Source organism: Telopea speciosissima, chromosome 1 (assembly GCF_018873765.1).
Source record: "Telopea speciosissima isolate NSW1024214 ecotype Mountain lineage chromosome 1, Tspe_v1, whole genome shotgun sequence".
NCBI lineage: Eukaryota > Viridiplantae > Streptophyta > Magnoliopsida > Proteales > Proteaceae > Telopea > Telopea speciosissima.
In genome coordinates, this window is record NC_057916.1 from 65,255,526 (window position 1) to 65,277,750 (window position 22,225).

Genomic DNA, 22,225 nt, shown 5'->3' on the forward strand with positions numbered 1-22,225 from the left:
AATCTTCAAATTCTCTTCATCTAGAAAGTTTCTCTCTCTCTCTCTCACTCTATCTCTATCTTTGTTGAGTATATCCAGTAAACAATTTAAAAAAACAGAAGAAATTGTCAATTTGTCATCACAGGTAAACCCGCAAAAACTGCAAAATCCCCAATTCAGATTCTCTACAATGTCCATTATTGAACGCACTTGATGCCAGCACCCCCTCCCTCTCCTCCTTCACATCTCTATAAATAGTTTTGTTAGAGTGTTTGTGTTCAAGTGAACTGATTCATTCTTGATAGTAATAATTCTGCAAAAAAATCTACACAGCTAAGCCAACAAATTAATGGCGTCCAAAAAAGAGGTGGCAGCGGAGTCCGGCAACGCCGAACCGGAGATGTGCACCGGGAAACTGATCTTCATGGATTTGTACGTTAGGATTGTATTGTTTGCAGCTTCGTTGACGGCCGTGGTTGTCATGGTTACTAGTAATCAGACCAAGCTCGTTCAGACAGCCTCGTACTCTTTCCCTGTACCAGTGCCTGCCAAATTCAATTACTCTCCGGCCTACATGTGAGTTCTATATACATAACTCTAAGGACCCCAATATTTCTCTCCCTTCTCTCTTTTTCATTTTCATTTCATATCAAGTAAGTCAAAAAACTTTATTACTAATAAATGATACTTATGTTGCGGTTGATGTCTTGTATTTCGTCGCTTGGATAAGTGGTTTGATTCCCAAGAGAATTTTTTAAGGGTTATATGTGTATTCCATTAAATTTCCTATATAAGGTTTTACTACGTGAGAGGGTCGAGACTATGCCTGGCAAAGACTCTCCGATGCTCAAGTCAACTTCCTTGCAACTAAAGGGAATAATAGAGCAATATCCTCTAAGTATGAAGTAAGAATTGCGATATACCTAGCCCCCCTTGGGGGGGAGTTCTATTTATATTTGTGGCTTGGTAGTGTAGATTGGAGATGAGAATCCTTCTCCGATATGGATCTGGCTTGATTTAATAGTCTCCTTTCAGGAGAGAGAACTATTCTTGGAGAGTCTGTTTTAAGCAAGTTTCTATATCTCGTAGATTGATAAGATTCCTTCCCTTAATGGGGAACTGGAAGCGTAGATCTTCTAGGTCTTCAAGTCAGAGTGTATCTCTTTGCTTTTGGGATTTTAGAAAGTTTCCATATCAGGAAAGTAAGAAGAGAGACTTCATGGATCGTGTTTCCTATTTCCATGTCTCCACGTGTCTCATTGTGAGTAGTTGGAGTATTTTACCCATAACAATTATAAATTTATAGCGAGTGTTCTTTCTCTGTAAGCAATCTGAGAGAGCTGTAGTGAGGCCGAGCGGCTGTAACCCTATTCTCTATTGAGATCTCATCTAACTGTGGACGTAGACAATCTTGCAGAACCACTTAAATTCTTGTATTCAATTGTGTGATTGTTTGTTTACGATTTCCATTCTCTTGTACAACTTTGCATGTAGATACTTTGTAGCAGCGCTTTCACTGTCCACCTTGTATAGTATCATTACGGGAATTGGGTCCTCATGGATGGTTTTAAAGCCTTGTACATCGAAGGAGCTCCTCAAGTTCTACTTGGCCTTAATTGCCTATGACGTGGTAAGGTTTTAGCCTATCTTATTTTTCCATTCTGTATTGTAATTGGTGAAGCCCGATTTTGGTCCAAAAAGTGCAGTTGGGATCTTCGGAGAGCCATTCGGCCTCGAAACGAGCTCGGATGGTCTAAAAAGGGCGTACATCACTGTCAGAGGTTTTAAGTTGTGTTGGACTCGTCAAGACCTTCAAATCGATGTGTTTTGAGACATATGTTATGTTTTGGTCCGACCCTGTCCGGTTTGGTTTTTTTGGGTCTGGGGGCATTTCTATAATTTCTCGGGTTAGGGCTTCTCTATATAATGTTCTTATCTTTGGGAGGGCTGTTAGAGAGGTTTTGTAACATTTTCAAAAGATAGTGAAATCTGTTCTATTGCTCAGCCAGGACATAGCTTCCCATCTTGGGGGTGAACCACGTAAATCCTTGGTGTCGTGTGTTGTGTGTCTTCTATGTTTTTCGTTTTCTTCTGCAAATCGCCATTCTAGGCGCTATTTTCTTAACAGTATTAAGATAATAATGTTCGATTCAATAATGAAGCAAATTAAAACTAAATTTGATATGTGTTTTTGGTGCAGGTGATGCTAGGATTGGTGGCTGCAGCCACGGGCACAGCAGGTGGTGTTGCTTATATAGGGCTGAAAGGGAATTCTCATGTGAATTGGAACAAGATATGCAATGTTTATGACAAGTTCTGTCGACACATAGGAGCTTCAGTTGCGGTGTCTTTGTTCGCTTCCATTCTTCTTGCCACACTCATTATCCTCTCGGCTTACTCTGTTTACCGTCTCGCTCACAAAGTTGTGAATTAGGCCGCCATGGCCATTGCTTGGAGATCTACAATTGCATTGAATGCAAGTGTGTATTGATCATCCTGTTCACCTTAGTGTTGTTTGTGTTCGAAGTGTTAGAAGATAGAGGTTTATTAATTTCATCCGGTCATGTAAATGTGTCGAGGGCGGGCCTTGGTGCAACGGTTAAGGTTGCTCCATTGTGATCAAGAGGTCATGGATTGGAGTTTGGAAACAATCTCTTTGCGAAAGCATGGATAAAGCTGTGTAAATTATGACCCTCCCCAACCCCACAGCGGCAGATACCTCGTGCATTGGATACCCCCTTTTATGGTCATGTAGTTGTGTTGTGTATCTTGTTTATACGTACTTAATATTGTTTTGTATTTATATTTTGGAAAAATCTGAGTTTTGATATTGTTTTGTAGAAGATTTGGGCAGTTCAAATTACTAAACCAGCACACCTCAAGCTACCCGACCACAACCAACCACCAACCACCAACCCAACCCCCATATCAAAGTCAAAGAAAAAAAAAATTAATAATAATAATAATAAATGATAGAAAGCAGTTTCTTATGGCTACGAAATAAGAGAAGGTAATTTTGTCAATAAAAAAAATATGCCTATGTATCCATTGTTTGGACATCGACAATTACAAATGTGTTCATCTTCACCTGAGTGTCTTTCTTCAGAGTGTGAATACTCGAGGTTTCTATGCAGTCATGTAGTTGATATGTTGATGAGGTTCGCCAACATTTTTATGGACTTGAATCAGAATTAAGACAAGGCTAAGCCCATCTTAAGTCCAGCAAAGCTCATGACATAGTCCAACTACATTTAAGATTAGGTTGATATAAGCTTTGTAGTATATATATTTTTGGGGGTAAATCTCAGCAAAGGTAAATATTCAAATATCCATAGGGCTGGGGAGCGCAGGGACTACGTGCACATGGTAGTCAATGAGAGCACGCATCGGCATCTCCGGAGGCAGGATTTTCACTTTTTATGGAGGTGGGATGGTCATTTTACCCCCAATACGTCTGGACGTGGTGTACGTGCCCCAGAGAACATTTTCCCATTCAAACAAAAAAGAGTATAAAGATATTAATGTCCGCGCGGTCCTATACGAATACAAGCACATAATACACCTTCACATGGCGATCAGCAGACACACTCCACCTAAACCAACTACTCAAAAAAACAAAAAACATTGAATTTAATTATTTTTTTCTTTGATGTGATTTGGAAACTTTTTGTTATCATTGGATTCGAGGTTTCACTTTTCGCTGCACTTTTTGTTAAGTAATCCACTATATTATTTCTTTTTCTGTAGCAGTGAGTAATTTTACAATAATTATCCCCTCAAATAAGAGCATAATGCAAGCCAACACTGTTTAAAGAACCATGAAATTGACATGCACTAGCTAGATTGAAATAACCAGAGTCAATAAATCATCTTCTTTAATCCCAACCCCTTTGTTTGTTGAATACAACTAATAAGGCCTTCAAATTAATTTAGCATACAATGATCGATGTTTGTTTCAATGCCTATGAATAGGTTAAAAGAAGACAAACCCTTCCGCTATTATATATCCCTAACAATCCCTCCAACTCCTGTCATACCAAGGGAACACCCATCATTTAATTTAAACCAACCCTCCATTCACGATCACCTCCCTGGCCCCACACATCCCCCAACCCCTGAAAAATAATTCAGTGATTAATGTCAAAAGGTCCTTTCCATGTAGGCCATGGAGGAAGGCCTTCGTAAGTGGGCCATGCCGAAAATCCAATAGCATTTGTTAAATGGTTGGATACGCCTATATGATACCTAGGTTAGAGCTCAAATCAAGCTGACATGTCCACATTATTGCCTAGTAGTCATGTGTCAGACAGGCTGGGGCACATCCTTTATGGACCCAACAACTTAGTCTTAAACTAACTTATCAATGCAATTAGAGCTGCAACATGGTCGGGTTGGGTCGGGCTCCTGAGTCCCCTTAGTTGGGTCCATGCCCGTCCTGATCCTGACTTAGGGCCTACATACCTTGATTCTTACCCTGACCCTGACGGGCCAAGCCCAGCCCAAACCCGCCCTGATTGGCCCTGGCTCTACAATAATTAAATTATTATTAAAATAACAAATGTAGAGAAGATGTGAGAGAAGAGGTTTGAACCTGAGACCTTCTAGTACCAATTGATTTTTGCACAACACAAACTGCCAAGTGCACTAAGCCCTTGTTTATATAAATAATAGCTTCTATTTTTTAATAGATAAAGAAATTTCTTCAGGGCCAAAATCAGTGTAAAAAAATCAAGGTCGGGCTGAGCCCGAGGTCTCAACCCTGACCCGATCCAACCTTGACTCAGGGCCAGGAATTTCTGGCCCTAACCCGCCCTCAGGGCCAAAAATCTTAGCCCAGGCCCTGTTCGGGCTCAGGACGGGTCAGGGAGGGTTCGGGCCGACAGGGCCAAACTTGCAGCCCTAAATGCAATTGTATAAAGAGCTCATCTCTCCACACATATCAACAATGCCTTAGATAAGTTCTACTATAAATATGGGTTAGAGAATTATTTCCACCTCTTAATCTTTAGGGTAAGATTTTCCAATTCAGATCCTTTACGGTGTGCTTCCTGTAGCGGCCTGTGCAGCTCAGACACATCATTGCATGCAATGTTCGTCTTACCCCTGCTCAAGCAAGGTGTTCGGATAGGAGTAAGGCAGACAATGTGTACGACGATGTGTCTAGATCGCACAGGCCGTTACGGGCAGCGCACCATAGACGATCGATCATGATCCAAGATTTTCTCACAATGCCAATGAAAAGGGAATCACCCACACCACACCAATTGCGGTGCAGGAAATGTTATAATCTATATGGGCTCATATTGTTAGGGTAGAAAAGAGAAATTAATAAAAAATAAAAAATAAAAACATTTGAGAGGGCGATAGTAGACGAGTCCGGATCCTCTACAGGAGTCATAGGAATCCTCTCCAATGACACTCTCCACAAGCCAGGTTTCATATCAATTCAGTGGACTTAATTCCGTCTTTTTTATTTTATTTTATTTGTTTCTATTTTTCTTTTTTCCTTTCTCCCTCGTTTTTAGGAATCCATAAAACATGTTTAGTTAAAATAGGTAATTAAGTCCACAATCTAATCTCAAATCTCTCTCTCCCATTAAACATGATTAATTAAAATAGATAGTTAACTCCAGAATCTAATCTCTCTCGGTGCAAGTGCTGCATCATCCGCCGTGTGAATTGAGGCTTAAGTCGGAATGAACTCACCAACTTACCATCTTACTCACACACAGAAACTTGATATTTAGGGCCAAAAGGCTGGTGGGTATTAGTTAGCACATACTCCGAAGAGGATTATGTTTCGTATATGGTGGGAGTTTGGAAGAACATCATGGATAGCTGTAAAGAGTTCATAGCTAGGGTAAAGTTCAAAGTCCAAAAGACTGCAGAATTGGGTAGGGGGGGGGGGGGGGGAGAAGATTGAAAAAGTAAAAGTGGTGGCTTGTTCTTGAGTGGCACCACTTGAGAAGCTACCAACCCTGCTAGTTCAACTTTGAGATGGTATTTTGGCTGTAGATAGCTGTAGTTTGGGAAGGAGGAAACTGCAAATCTGTGTTCCATATGCATGTCTATCTATATGTTTCTGTGTGTGTGGGTATCGAAAAATGACTTCAGTGATATTTTATATAGAGAGAGATTTTATTTTATTTTATTATTTTTTTTTTTTTTGGGGGGGGGGTGGTAAAAAGAGAGATTCAAATGGGTTGGATTCATTGTTGAATATAAAATCTGAAGACTATATAAAATTTGAAGACTATTTATAAGCTATGTAATGTTCTTCATCATGCATGGAGACTGATTCTTACATAATATACTCCAAGGAGGAATTCAAACTAATCATATATCGCAAAAATTATGTCATCCATATTTAATTCTCTTGGATAATCACCAATAGATTCTGGAGTTAATTACCTATTTTAACTAATCACGTTTAATGTGAGAGAGAGAGAGAGAGAGAGAGATTTGAGATTAGATTGTGGACATAATTGCCTATTTTAACTAAACACGTTTTATGGATTCCTTAAAAAGAGGGAGAGAGGAAAACGAAAAAAAAAAAACAGGAGGAAAACGGTAAGTCTTCGTGAATTGATATGAAACGTGGCTTGTGGAGAGTGTCATTGGAGAGGATTCCTCTTCAATGACGCTGTAGAGGATCCGGACTCGATAGCACACTGATCATAGAGGGGAACTTATCCCATTTCTTTATTAGTCAAGTATAATTGAACGATTATTAGTTTTTATGCTTGCAATTGGACCGAGCTGAGTCTGGACTTTTGAAGGCCCAAGGCCAAGCCCAGGGTAACTTAGCTTGGCCCAGGACCAGACTTGCTCAACAATGGGCTGGGTTGGCCTCAGTCCAAGCCCAGCCTGGCTAGGGCTTTCAGTATGGCTGTAACTTGTATATATATATATATATTAAGGGAAAAGGCTGGGTATGCTAACGGTACGTATACCGTATGCTAGCACCCTATGTGTCTATCGTTCTTTTCCTACCTTTGAGGGGTAAGAGAGTCATTTCAAAGTGGAGAACAGAGAGATAGACACATAGGGTGCTAGCATACCCATCCCTCTCCCATTTATTTAAAGTTCCAAAAATAAAATTAAGTGTCTCTAACCTTTAATTTTGAATGAAACTCAAACTCTTTATTTATTTTTTTTGTATCTATACAACTTTGTAATACACATATATACTCTTAGGTATCTATATATGTGTATCATAGGGCCATGCAAGCCTAGCCTGAGCAGGCCTTTACCCAAAGCTTGGCCTGGCCTAACCTTGGGCTGGAAATTCTAGGCCCAATCCATGGGCTGAAAATCCCTTGCCCAAGCAAGAAAATTTTTATATGATAATATTGGAAAGAAGTAATCATAAATCTGTTTATGAGGAATATAGAAAAATATATAAAGCCTAAGCCTTTGAAATAAACATCAAAGCTAAATAGAAAGGATAAGTAACCTCACACAGGCCTGAAACATAGTTTGGGCCTCCTAATGAGTATCACCACTGATGTATCAAAATCCAAATACTTACAAAACATAAATAGATCACACTATAAGCACCCCAAAAAGAAAATTACTTTATATAAACTGTAAAACTAATTCTGCCATTAATGGTGGGTAGGGAATGGATCACTTGGTACACAAATGCTGTTGAAATTGATTTTGAAGAACCTTTTCCCATATTGACATTCATGTCCTTTTCTTACTTGGAACTGGATGCACCATCATCAGGTCCAGCTAGTCTTACATACTGAAACATCAACATATATATACACAAAGAAATCAAACCATGAATGTGATTTTAAGTCAAGCAAGCAAGAAGGTAAATTAGAAATGAATCTAATTAAGGACAAGTAGAGACCTGAAAGTAAGATTGAAGCTTCTCTTTCAGAACTGCATGTTCTATCTTCAAAATTTCCACAACCCTCTTGCATCTACACACAATGTTATTGTAATGAGCTTCATATTGGACCAAACCAAAACCAAAACCAAAACCCCAGTTGAAGTGTTGCAGAGAGACCAGATTTTTTTTTTTTTTTTTAAAATGAGAAAAGAGAACAGGGTTAGAATAAAAACACTTACCCTTCTACATTTCGAGCATCACAGTAATGTTGAAAATCTAAGGTCGAGTCTTTCACCTTTTTAGCTCCAATGCTGTTACAAATCATATTTGTTTCACAAATTTTTTTTTGGCTTTAATGGTTAAATCATATTCTTATATTAATTAGTCTTTAATTATTATTATTAATTACCTTGAACTGCTGCCCTTAATTTTAAGCATGTACCTGTACAGCTTATTGAAATCAATGGGATTCTCATTCCTACATAAAGACATAAATTATCATCATAATTATTATTGTTGTTATTATTATTTATAAATATAAAAAAAAAATTTAAAGATAAAACTAATAGAGAAAATTCTTCTTCTTTTTATTTATTTTTTTTTTTGGGGGGGAGAGGTAAACTTACAGTCCTTTCTCAATGTTAATGATCACTTGGGAAGAATCTTTGAAGAAAATATTAATAGTATCTTCAATAAAATTAGGGTCATTCTTATCTTGCAATTCCTCTAAAGTAGTAAACCTCTCATCAAGGTACCCCTACAACAGCAATCCATTTATTTTGTTGTCAATCAAACAAATGAATTGAAATTAATTAGTTAGAGATGAGATTATTTACTTTCCCATTTAGGGCTTAATTATGCTACAATATATAAGACATTAATGAGATTATATATTAAGGTGAGTATCATGTTCAGGTATAGAAGGGAAGAGATCAGGTAGAACCTCATTGAAGAGAGAATTTCTCAACACAGAAACATGATATATCAGATGACGTTTGTCGGCCATTGTTGAATTAAGTGGAAAATGTGAGGAAAATGTAGGAAGGAGATTGTATATATACATGTAAATAGTAGAGAGGAGAAGTGAAGATCGAGAAGGAATGTAGACATTGTGAAAACAAGAACATGAGACATTTATTTCAGCCCACTTTCGTGTGATACCCTTACAAGAGAAACGATTTGTGTGATGTGCATGCAACAAACAAGCATGCATTCATTTTGCATCTGATGAGGGAGACAAAAAAAAAAAAAAAAAAAAAAAAAAATTCTTCATGCGATTATATATCTCTTCTGTTTTTGTTTTCAGAGACTCAAATCTGTGATCACTTAGTCACAATAGAGCAACCTAATCGTTGCACCAATATCCACCCTCAATATGGAAGGTACCATTTGCCACATTATTTTGCAAATCGGACCAGTGCAAATACCTAAGACCAAAGTCTATCCTTCTTAAATTTGCCAAAATCAGATTCATGATACATTGGTCCGGTTTCCAGATCTATGATTGACCCTAATTCATGGGTTGGTTAGGCATTCAAGCTAGGGTTTTTTTACATCAATTCACATCAATTCATTGGACCTAGGGGATGCCAATATCGATCGTCACTTTCACTGGTCAAGTATTCTACAACAATCAATGGAAAATCCTTCCATCACACTTGCATTTTTTTTTTTTTTTTTACCATGTGGATTGGTGATTTGACAAACTAATTATTTGTTAAGTCTGATAAACCCAAAATCACACCAACCAATCAGAGGCCGTCACATGTCCCGGCCCAAGTAGGAAGACCATCAAGGACCAAGTCCAGGTACTACACGCAAGCTACTATCGCCAACAACAAGATATACATCATCTTATGGGTACAGGGTACCTGTCTACTAAGAACATAGTCCCAGATGGACTCTCATGGGTACAAGGTACCGTCTACCAGGAACATAGTCCCAGAAGGACTCTCATGGGTACAGGGTACTACCGCCTATCAACTACACAATCCAAGATGGACGCAAGCACCAGACACCTTATCCGACAACGTATCAACGTCTATCCGCTAGGTACATCAGCCCTACAAAGACACTATCATCTATAAGGGACAACCAACCATGGAAGACCCCTGATACTCCAGGACTCTATCAATCACGAAGGATTACTCATCATTAACTGAGACTCTCCACTCCGCCATACTCCACTATAAAAGAGAAGGTACTCTACCCCATAAATCCATCTTGAATTCTAACTACTCATCTCTTTGCTCAGAGAGATCTAACTTAGGCATCGGTGAGTCCTAGGCCAGAACCACACCGGTTCTCCTTTGTCACCTAGGTCTTTTTGCAGGTTATGGCATTCGAAGGGACCATCAGACGATTTCTTGACGCAACAGATTGGTGCCGTCTGTAGGAACGACGCTAGCCATCGTACCTACTAGCTTGATTTCATAACTACTCAATGGCACCACGGGGTAAGAAGACAACTCCCTCCACCAACAATGCTGCGAGGGAGGGGAACGGATCACCTCCTCCAAAGAGCTCACGTCGCAGAGCCAATGACCTTGTCTCTCAGGAGAGGGAGGTCCCAGAGAACCATCGAAGCCCTAGGTCACCAAGATCGAATGACTACTAAGGTCAATAGACCATATGCATCAACAACGAAGAACAATTTGCGAAGAAGATTAGAATTTAACCTTAAATAGCAAGGGAAAGAAGTCACAATATGTACAATCCAAAGTGCTGAATCCAGAGGTCCGACCAAAAAAAAAAATTTGCCACGGCCAAAGGCCATAGACGACAGGCCATGGACATGGGCAAGGTTTAAGGTCCGAAGTTCGAGTTCGAGGTCCAAGGATGAAGTTCGAGATCCGAGGTCCGAGGATAAAGTTCGCGAGGAGTCGAGGTCAAGGTTCGAGTAAAGGTGTGTCTATGGCCAAAGACCAAAGGATAGCAAATATTTTATATACCAGAGACGACAGGCCATGGACATGGGCAAGGTTCGAGGTCCAAGGTTCGAAGCCGAGGTCCAAGGACGAGGTTCGAGGTCCGAGGTCCGAGGACGAAGGTCGCGAGGAGTCGAGGTCAAGGTTCGAGTAAAGGTGTGTCTATGGCTAAGACCAAAGGACAGCAAATATTTTATATACCAGAGAAGACAGGCATGGACCAACGGAGATGGGAGCAGATCAAATCAAACGAGCATCACAGGCGCGAACCAGAGACGATAAACGCGAAACCCGGATGCGCACGACGATCGCCAATGGCCCCGGACAACGGACGACTGGCCACGGGCCACGACCGAGGAGCCGCGGCCAAAGGGCCATGGGCGAACATACCCAAAAAAAAAAATAAGACCAAGGGTCCACGCCCAAAAAGCCAGGAAGAAGAAGGGTAAAACAACACGTACTAGGTGTGGATGTCGAGGTGGGCGCCAACCCAAGGCAACAGGTCGAGGTGGGCACGAACATTGGGGTGGGCGCCGACCCAAGGCCAGGCACGAACGTGGAAATGGGCACGAACATCGAGGCGGGCGTCGACCCAAGACACCAGGCGTGAGGTGGGCGTGAACGTCAAGGGACCAGGTCGAGGTTTGCACGAACATTAAGGGACCAGGTCGAGGTGGACGTGAACGTCAACGCACCAGGTGCGAACGTCGAGGTGGGCGAGAACGTCAAGGCACCAAGCATGAACGTAGAGGTGGGCGAGAATGTCAAGATACTAGGCACGAACATCGAGGTGGGTGCAGACGAGGCTCACAGGCACAAACATCAAGGCAAGCACGGATCGCCAAGTGTCATGGGCACGAATGATCGAGGCGTGATCGAGTGTAGATCGGACTAAGTGGGCGTCAATTCTTGGAGAGAGAAGGGAGAGAAGAAAGAGTGAAAAGAAAAAAATAAAAATAAAAAAGGACCAAGGGTCCACGCCCAAGAAGCCATGGGCGTCGACTCTTGGAGAGAGAAAGGAGAGAAGAATGAGAGTGAAAAAAAAATTCTGTGAATGGGCGTGGATACTTGGGCGAGAAAACAAAGAGAGAGGAGAAAGAAAAGAAGAGGGAAAGAAAAAAGTAAGAGAGAGAAGAGAGAAGAAGAAAAAAGGGGGTTTTTGGCCAAGGCCAAGGATCGAACACCGATTGACGGGCGTGGACCTAAACAGGCACCGATCGAATGAGGGCGCGATTTGAATCGACGTCACCAGGCGCGGATCGAGTGCACAGGCGCTGACCTCACAAGAACGTAGACAAGACAGGAGCCAAAAAGTACGGAGTTAGGCACAAGGCGGGGTAAGCCATCAAAGCAAGGTTAATGACCAAGAGAGATCAAGCAAGCATGCAGAAGGCACCACGATTCATTGTCTCCCAAAAGCAAACACTTGGGTGCACCAAAAAGTAAAGACCAAGTTCAAAAAAGGTTCGAGCCCAGTAGACTCGCAAGCTGGGCATGTTCGAGGTTCGAGGATCGAGGATCGATGTCAGAGGGCTAAGATCCACGATCAGAGTTCGCAAAGGTTCGAGGTTCAAGAGTCGAGGTTTGAGGTCCACAGTCAGAGTTCGTGAAGGTTTGAGGTTCGAGGATCGAGGTCCGAGGTCCGCAGTCAGAGTTCACGAAGGTTCGAGGTCGAGGTTCGAGCAAAGATGTGTCTATGGCCAAAGACCAATTCGAGTCAATATCAACCAAAAATAAAAAAAAATGGGAAGAACGAGATGTCATATTTGTTGCGAGTTTGAGGTTTAGAGGCAGAGTCCGAGAAGTTCATGGAGTTTGAGATGGTTCGAACGCCAAGGTCCGTAGACCACTAAGGCACAATGCCCGAAGACCACCAAGGTGCATTGCCACCAAGGTCCGAAGACCACTAAGGTGCAATGCCACCAAGGTCCGTAGACCACCAAGGCGCAATGCCACCAAGGTCCGTAGACTACCAAGGCACAAGGCCACCAAGGTTCGTAGACCACCAAGGCGTAATACCATCAAGGTCCGTAAACCACCAAGGCACAATGCCACCAAGGTTCGAAGACTACCAAGGCGCAATGCCACCAAGGCACAAGGCTACCAAGGTTCGTAGACCACCAAGGCGTAATGCCACCAAGGTCCGTAGACCACCAAGGCACAATGCCACCAAGGTTCAAAGACTACCAAGGCGCAATGCCACCAAGGTCCATAAACCACCAAGGCACAATACCATCAAGGTCCATAGACCACCAAGGCGCAACGCCACCAAGGTCCGTAGACCACTAAGGCACAATGCCACCAAGGCTCAATGCCACCAAGGTCCTTAGACCACCAAGACGCAATGCCACCAAGGTCCGTAGACTACCAAGGTAGACCACCAGCACAATGCCACCAAGGCGCAATGCCACCAAGGTCCGTTGACCACCAAGGCGCAATGCCACCAACGTCCGTAGACTACCAAAGCACAAGGCCACCAAGGTCCGTAGACCACCAAGGCACAAAGCTTCAAAGCAAACAATGCAAAGTCTACTCTCTTGGACATTCTGATCCAAGAGAGTGGGGGCAAATGATAAACCCAAAATCACACCAAACAATCAGAGGCCACCACGTGTCCCGGCCCAAGTAGGAAGACCATCAAGGACCAAGTCCAGGTACTACACGTAGGCTACTACCGCCAACAACAAGATATACATCATCTTATGGGTACAGGGTACTGTCTACCAGGAACATAGTCCCAGATGGACTCTCATGGGTACAGGATACCGTCTACCAGGAACATAGTCCCAGAAGGACTCTCATGGGTACAGGGTACCACCTATCAACTACACAATCTTAGACGGACACAAGTACCAGGCACCTTATCCGACAACGTATCAGTGTCTATCCGTTAGGTACATCAGCCCTACAAAGACACTATCATCTGTAAGGGACAACCAACCATGGAAGACCCTGATACTCCAGAACTCTATCAATCACGAAGGATTACTCATCATCAACTAGGACTCTCCACATCGCCATACTCCACTATAAAAGGGAAAGTACTCTACCCCATAAATCCATCTTGAATTCTGACTATTCATTTGTTTGCTCAGAGAGATCTAACTTAGACATCGGAGAGTCCTAGGCCAAAACCACACCGGTTCTCCTTTGTCACCTAGGTCCTTTTGCAGGTTACAACACTCAAAGGGACCACTGGACAATTTCTTGACATAACAAAGTCAATCATGTGGTTAATTTTTTATGGATCGTATCCCTTAATTTTCAATGGTTCATCTTGAGTTTAATGTTCTATACTCTTCAAACTATTCAAATTCATTTTAAACATCTGTAATACACAAGGGTGTTTTAGGTTGGTTTAAAAGTTTGACCATGATAGTGCTGTGAAAAATGTCCACAAAATTTGTCACATGGCAATAATAATAGACATAATGGAGAAGGTAATAGAAATGGGTTGCAAGGAATTGCTCTCTTGTTATCATAGCTTCTTTGAAAATCCAGGCCGTTTTACTGGCCATTGACTCACATTACTAATACGATAATTAAAAATGTTAGCAAGAAGAATCTTCCCTTTCATTTCAATTGAGTTTTTTCTTTTCCTTTGGTTCCCAACTTACTTCAACTAGTTCACCATTATATTTATTATTCACAAAGGTAAAAACCGTATATCCTTACCACATTCCTTAGTTAGCCTAAATTCGCCCTTTAAACCTGGAAGCATTCTAGCTACTCCTGATAGCATGTACATTCCTCCAACATCTACTTGGGCGCATGCTATTCGCCATGAGATTTCATGTTGTTCCCATGGATATATTCTTATTTTGGCAACACAAGAATGGTGCTCATGTGGGTGCATATGATTAATGTTGTGGTGAGTGTGGTTGATGATTCTAAAAGATTGTTTTCAGTTGTTGGGCAATTGGTCTAATGTTGTCATTGTTGGCAATGATGGTGGGGTAAAGGCTGGAAGCATTACTTGTAAATTTTTGGTGCACTATAGTAGCATGCAGAAGTTTTAACTTTGCAGCCTATTTGAGACAGGTTAATGATAAAATAAGAGTGTGAAGGTTTCCCTTGTATAACTCAGGAGATTTGCATGTTGAGCAAGTATCACTGCTTGTTGTGGCTTCTCTTGTCTCTTGTACTTGAATGCTTCATTGTCAAGCCGAGATTACCAGATTGCTGTCTTCAAGTCTTGATCTTGGGGTCTTCAAGTAAGGATTGTAAGAGGTGAGGGGAGGCAATAGGCTAAGGCCAAGTGAGGACCAAAGGGTAAGGATTCAAGTTAAGGGAGTGGGGAGTTGAATTGGGGCAAGCAAGCACCAAAGAAGGATTGTCTTGTGTGTCTCACTTTCCTTAACATGAGAGGGGGTGTATTTATAGATGTAGAGGGATGTGTGCACTCCTAAATTCGTATAGGTATGGCTGGGTTCATCCAGATCGTCCAAATGGGGGTTGTTGCATCAATGGTGGGTATAAAGTCAAGGTAAGGACCAATGGGGTATGGGCAAGTGTTTTGTTGCTTTAGGGAATGTTTCTTGGGGCCTAAGGGAGTCAAGATTGAGATCCAAAGTGCCAAAAATAGATTGGGACGCGAAAGGTATTGCAATCAGAGCAAAATATGGCAAGTTTGGGCTTCTCGGATCAGCACAATTTCGACAGTAAAAGTGCCCGAGTTGACATCGAGTGGCTGTTGATGAATAAGGCTTGACATCGAGGGTTGGTGATTGAATGTCGAGTGCCTTTATCTAAATGTCGAAGCGAGATAGACAATAGAAATACATTGTTCGACAGTGAGAGGGTATAGCTCGATGTCGAGGGCTGGTAGGCCCGGTGTCGACTCGGGGCCTTTGAGTGTCGAAGCAGGTTTTGGTGTCGATGGGTATGATTTGGACTGTTTGGGCCAGGCTGGTTCCAAGGGGTCTGGGTTAGGGCTAGCCTTTTCAGGGGTTCTTGAAGGGCTTGGAGACTTTGGTTCAAGCTCCGTAAAGGGAGTGGATAATCGGTAGAACGGATTCAGGCAGTGCACACTAACGATACATCCACAGATACACCGGCTCTAGACCTTGGAGGGTGCTCATCATTGTTACGAAAAACCTCCAGGGGAAAAGACAAAATGAGGTGTCTACACTTGCTCGAAGTTCAGCTCCCTAATCTAGTGCTTTGAGTCTTTGGTCTTTGGCCTCCACTTGGACTTAACCTTTTTGCCTCCTCTGCCTCTTGAGTGCTACCATCCACACTTGAAGCTTTAAAATCATAGTCTAAGAGTCACTTACCCAGTGATTTCGGTATTTGACAACGAAGTGATGCTTACAAGGAGACAAGAGAAGCTACCACAAGCGGCAATATTTACTCCTTCTGACTAGGTAGGTGATACTTTACTTTTGAGTTTTATTTAACTTATGTCGTTTTTGTTGATTAATTTGTTTTGCATCTCCGGAGGAGTGTGATCCCATCTCATTAGATGGTGATCATACACCTTCTCCATGCCGTAATCTCCTTTGCATGCATGCATCAATCCACGAACCCCATGCCCTATAGTTTAAGAGTCCCCACGTTTGCATTCTTGTCATACCCCATGTCCGCAGCATAGCCTGCGCCTAGGCACATGAGGGTGGGCACAATGACCATCCTGCCCCCGTGCACAGGCTACCCATGTGCCTGGGCATAGGCTACGTTGCAGCACAGAGAACATTCTCCTAGGGGTGCAAGTTTGATCCTGTCGGCCTGAACCGGCCCTGAGCCCGAACAGGGCCTGGGTTGAGATATTTGGCCCTGAGGGCAGCATGTCAAGGCTGAAAATTTCTGACCCTGAGTTAGGGTCGGGTTAGGGATGAGGCCACAGGCTAAGCTTGGCCTGGCCTGACCCTAATTTAAGTTATATTATAAAGTATATATTGATATAATATATACATTATAAACTTTAAATGCCACCCTCTTTTTTTTATATAACATATTATATATGAAGATAATTTGTAATATAATACTTTTTATTATAGTGTTATTTTATGTAAAATTGATAATATTCTCCCCGGCCCATTCCAGCCCATGCATTTCTTTTCCCTTCCCCATGATCAGGGCCAATCAGAGTCAGCCTGGCCCGATCTTGAGGGCGGATCAGGGTTGGATTTTTCTGGCCCTGAGTCAGAGTCAGATCGAGCCTGGACCCAGCTAAGAGGATTTACGGTTGGACCAAGGTTCTATAAATCCCGGCCCAACCCGACCTTGTTGCAAGGTACTTGCAGCCCTACCCATAACTATATTTTACCCTTCTTTCCCAAGTTGGCATGGTCAAGTACCCTGTTTCCCTCTTCGCCAACGAGCAAACCCTCGTAACATCTCCCTCAGTCCCTCGATTCCCTCTTACGTCCTTGAAAAGAAGCGGCGCAGCACAGTGGATCGTGAGCGACACCGATGGTCGACTCTGCAACTTAGACGGCGGCACAGCGGAAAGGTCACAAATAGAAAATCTCTCTCTCTCCATCTCAAAATCCTTTCTTTTTTTTTCTGGTTTTCCATCGCCGTCTCAAAAAATCCTCTCTTTTCTGGTTTTTCAATGGAGTCTTGAAGAGGTTTGCGTTAATTCCACTCTGAAACGAATGCGAGGCTTTTTGTTGGGTTTTTGGCTTCATAATTCCAACGGATCTGAGCTTTTAACTTGGGAGGGAGGAAAGAGGAATGAAGGACTTCCTTGCTTCCCTGAACGGAGTCTCTCCCTATTTTGTCTCTTTTCTATTCAGTCTTCTTCCTCCTCTCTGTCGTATCTGAAATATAATCCCTGGTAGAGACACGTCTAATAATTTGAAGAATTATTCTTGACTTTCACTATGTCCGCAAGAAGAAAACTCCCAGCGCATCTGAGCTTAGTTTTTTTTTTTTTTTTTTTGTTGGTTGAAATGCTTAGTTAGTTTTATTAAGTAATTTATTAGTTGCTGTCTTGATTCCCAGATTAAATAGGAATCGTTTCAGTTTTTGTTTGTAGTTAAAAGCAGAGTTATGTCAGACTCATAATTCCTATTCCAACTAGGAGTGCTATTTTGTTATTATTTAAGCATCGTAAGAGCCAAGGCTTAGATTCACGATTTATGCAATTGAAGAAGTTGTCCTCAACATAGCTGAGGGAATCATGGGGGAGAAATCATTACAGAAAGAGGTTGGTAAACTTGGGATTTTTTGCTATTCATTCTCTGTTTTCCGCTTGGAATGGAAATACAACAAAGTTTTAGACTCCAGGATCATTCTCTGTCCACTCTTCCCTGTTTCTGTAATTGGGAAGATATTGCATCAGCTTAATGACAACCTCTTCACAAAACTCCAGGATCTTCTTGTTGTGGTCCTCCAACTCTAAACTAGGATCTTCCCTGCGGTCATAACGTGTCGTCCCACTTGGACTACTTGATTGCAGTACTACTTGATTGAAGTAGTCCAACAGAGTAAAAGATATCTTTGTCTGGTGCAACTCTCGACATCTTATCATCCCACCTACAAATGCAAATAGATTTTGACTCATCAGTTCAGAACAAAACTAGGTCATTATATTCACTAGTTCTTCAATCTTCAGTAATTTCCACTACTCCCTTGCTTTTAATTGTGGAATAAACAAGGATGTGTCCGTTGGCGTTGGGGCTTTGAGAAAGGATGCCCTTGAAATAAGCTGTTGTAGGTTCAAACTTCATTAAAAATCCAAGCAGTTGGGCTGATTTGGCCTCTTTTTTCTTTTCCTAATTTTTGCAATCTTGGGCTTCTTTTTTGTTTTTATGCTCCCTCCCTTTGTGATAGCCATTACTGCTGGAGTGGGTTTGGTTGCAACAACTATGGTTGTGTTGGTGGAGTGAATATGACCATCAACACAGGTGAAGTGATATTGGATGAAACCATTGCAGCCTTAGAGGGCCATAATTTCGAAAATTTTGAGGGTTTTAGATTCTTAAATAATGTACTTACATTCTGTTGTAACAGTGGTAGCAGCAGCTTGCACTTCATTTAATGATTAAACCATGTAGGATCCTTTTGGATTCCTTTAAAACTACTCCTAGAATTTGAGAAGATCTGCAATTTGTATGCTGCATCGCAGTTTTTTTCATGTTTTTTACATTCTCATGGCTACTTCATTGTTGATTGATAAGTGTTTAAAAATAATTGATTGTAGCTTGAAAATTGATAGTTGATTGATTTTTTATTTAAACAAACTTTGTTCTATAATTGACTCTAAGATTGATATGGATGTTTGATTGTACTATGTAGGTTATGAGACTTGAGAGCCTACACAAAATGGTGAATTTATGTGTGTACATTGCTGTATTTTTTTTAAAATCTAATATGGAAACAGCCTCTCTGCAAAAGCAGGGGTAAGGCTGTGTACATTATGACCCTCCCCAGACTCTGTAGTGGTGGGAGCCTCTTGCACTTGGTACGCCCTTTTTTATTTTTTCAAATCTAAACGATTAATACCTGTTTTTTCCGTTTTTGAATTTTTGCCGTTCTTGAAATGTTTGACTGGATTTTAGACTGTCCAGTTCAAATTTTGAGCTGTTTTAAACAAGCTGTATTGAACACAGTATTTTTGCCGTTCTTGTTTCGACTAACTATGGACCAGATTGGGTGGCTTCAAGCGTTCCCATTTCCTCATCCAAGTATAAGTATGAGATGTTAATATGGACCCAAGATAAGTTACAAACAAAGGGCGTGTCATATTTTTTGTTTTGCCACTCATCGAATAGTTTTTTCAACTGAGCACAGGAAGAAAACTCTCGACGATGGCAATGGCAGGCGATAACTGCAACATTATGGATATGGGGTTCATCGATCCTTTGATCTAGGGCTGCAAGTTTGGCCCTGTCGGGCCGAACCCGACCTGGCCCGCCCTGAGCCCGAACAGGGTTTGGGCTAAGATTTCTAGCCCTGAGGGCGGGTTAGGGCCAGAAATTCTTGGCCCTGAGTCAGGGTCGGGTCGGGTCAGGGTTGAGACCTCGGGCTCAGCCCGACCCTGATTTTTAACCCTGATGGCCCTGAAAAAAAAATTCTTTATTTATTAAACAATAGAAGGCATTATGAAAATGAACAAATGTGTGGCGCACTTGGTAGTTTGTGATGCATAAAAGCCAATTATTATAAGGAGGTCTTGGGTTCGAGCCTCCTCTTTCACATCTTCCCTACACTTGTTATTTTAATTTGTTTATTGCAGGACCAATCAAGGCGGGCATGGGCTGGGCTTGGCCTGTCAGGATCAGGGTTAGGGTCAAGGTATTTAGGCCCTGAGTCAAGGTCAGGGTAGGCCTGGGCCCAGCTAAGGGGACTCAGGGTTGGGCTAGGGTTTTAAAAAGTCCGGCCCAACCCGACCCTGTTGCAGCCCTACTTTGATCCTTCTCCTTCTCGCTATAGGATCCATGTTCTCTGCTTACTAAGTAAAACAAAATGATTTTCATCACACAAAAAATAATAATAATAATTATTATAATTATTATTATTGTAATTGTAATTCTTTGTAGGGTTGTTGACTTCCAAGGATTGAGTTTAGATTGATAATCTTTTGAGATTGACGAGGCTTTGAAACTTCTCTATTTATGGATTGAAATTTATAAGCAATTTTGGCCTTGTGGTATTGACTATGTGCATGTCCTTGCTTCTGTTTCATGGCATAGCAAATAAAAATAATAAAGTTGAAACTTTTGGGATGGTATTTGTTTGACAAGTTTGTTTTTGTCCATTTTTATTTTGTTTTCTGTAATGCAAGATTTCTTTTATTTTCTGCTATTAACTTTGCTCTTATTGTTTTTATAGTTTTATCATTTCAGCTGTCTATTTGTCACTACTCTAGTTGCACGAGACAAGGAAAGGGTATAGGGAACTGGTTCGAACTTTGCAATGACATTCTAGGACTGATTGTGGATCAGTTTTCTGCAATCGAAGACATTGTTCATTTTGGTGCGGTTTGCCGGCCATGGCGATCAGTTTCAGTCAAGAAGTTGCACTTCTCTACTATTGTTGATCCTTGGCTGATGCTTGCAGAGAAGGAAGACAGTGACAATCGTGGCTTCTACAGTCTCTCCACCAAAAAGGTTTACCACTTGAACTTGCCAGAAGCTCGCAGCAGGAAGTGTTGGTCCTCATGCGGTTGGTTGATTACTTTGGGGCTTGATTTGGAAATTCACTTATTAAACCCCTTTTCTCGGGATCAAATTCGGCTTCCACCTCAACCAACACTCCCTGGTCAATACCCTAGTATAGTAGGTCCAGAATTTGTCCGCCGGGTTTTTATATGGAAAGTGATATTGTCCTCAAGGCCAACTCGTTCCTTCGGAGCCAAAACAACCCTTTCTTGTGAAGATGATGATGATGATGAAAAATGCGTGGTTATGGTGATATTTTCTGAATTCAAAAAATTAGCCTTCTTGAGATTGGGAGATGAAGTTTGGACTCCTTTAGACAGTCATAGAGGTATTACTGATGTCGTCAACTTCAATGGTCAATTCTACGCCATCACTCACCAAGGGAAACTGTTGATTGTTGATATTTCCAGTCCTCATCCAAAGACGATTGAGTTTGCTGAACCAGCAGAGCGTATAAACATTTATGCGAAATTTTATCTTGTGGAGTCAGTAGGAGAACTCTTTATGGTTGAACAGGATGTTTATGAGGCCTGTGAACCTCCGACAAGCGACAATCACATTCATGAAACAGATGGTTTTGATGTTTACAAGTTCAATTTTGATAACAAGAAGTGGCCAAGTCGTATAGTTTATGGTAGATGCCAAGACAAATAAGACAGAATGGTCATATTAAAAAAACTGGGCATGCCACGGAGCTGTCCAGCCATGTGTCCGCCATTCCCTCCTTCCTAGTGAAATGATCCCTTTACCCATGGTTGTCTTTCTTTTATGTGTCTATTGCCCGTTAGCTTACTTGGAGCGGGTGTTGTGCCCAATCCTTGTCTAAATCATAATTAAATAATAGGAAAAATAACCTTAAAAGGCAGCGTGGCCTTAACGCCAAAACACAGAGGGGCATGAAATGAGCGTCCCGCCCCACTCGCCCTGAAGCGTGAAAATCCCATCCCTATTGGTACTTCTGTGTATGTACCTATTGACCCCCCACATAGGGCCACACTGCCTTTCAGGGAACCTTCTCCCATAAATAATTTAAGACTAGACACCAATATTGACACATTAATCTTTGGGGAAAATTACATTGTCACCCCCTGAGGTTTGTGTCAAATACAGAACAATCCCCTGTGTTTCTAAATTATACAACCGCACCTCCTGAGTTTAGGTTAGTTTTTATAGTCAGCTCCACTCCGTTAGTTAGGTGGTACGGTGTTGGTAAAGTTTGTCTTCAAATGACTAATATATCCCTAATGGGGTGTGAGGCTTACTATTTTGCCCATAGGGCATCCCTAACTTCACACCCCTTTCCAAGTGCACTGTTCTTCACATTCCCTCTCTTGAGAGCTCTCTGCAACTCTAATGGTGCCCAGAAA

The 22,225-nt window shown here is 41.8% G+C and overlaps 2 protein-coding genes and 1 long non-coding RNA gene across 3 annotated transcripts; 2 read left to right on the forward strand and 1 right to left on the reverse strand.

Annotated features, from left to right (window-relative positions):
• Positions 1-261: 261 nt before the first annotated feature.
• Positions 262-2,472, forward strand: LOC122643536 (CASP-like protein 1D1). Its single transcript, XM_043837153.1, has 3 exons — positions 262-555; positions 1,474-1,609; positions 2,180-2,472. Exons 1-3 carry the CDS (start codon positions 329-331, stop codon positions 2,411-2,413), a joined length of 597 nt encoding a protein of 198 aa, XP_043693088.1. The 5' UTR covers positions 262-328; the 3' UTR covers positions 2,414-2,472.
• Positions 2,473-7,840: 5,368 nt separating this feature from the next.
• Positions 7,841-8,555, reverse strand: LOC122662208. Its single transcript, XR_006332990.1, has 4 exons — positions 8,449-8,555; positions 8,232-8,300; positions 8,062-8,133; positions 7,841-7,913 (listed from the first exon to the last, which is right to left on the reverse strand). It is a non-coding gene; the product is annotated as an uncharacterized LOC122662208 (long non-coding RNA).
• An 11,807-nt stretch (positions 8,556-20,362) lies between these two features.
• Positions 20,363-21,512, forward strand: LOC122653018 (putative F-box protein At5g55150). Its single transcript, XM_043846935.1, has 3 exons — positions 20,363-20,425; positions 20,544-21,041; positions 21,078-21,512. The coding sequence occupies exons 1-3, from the start codon at positions 20,363-20,365 to the stop codon at positions 21,510-21,512; spliced, it is 996 nt and encodes a 331-aa protein (XP_043702870.1).
• Positions 21,513-22,225: the final 713 nt, after the last annotated feature.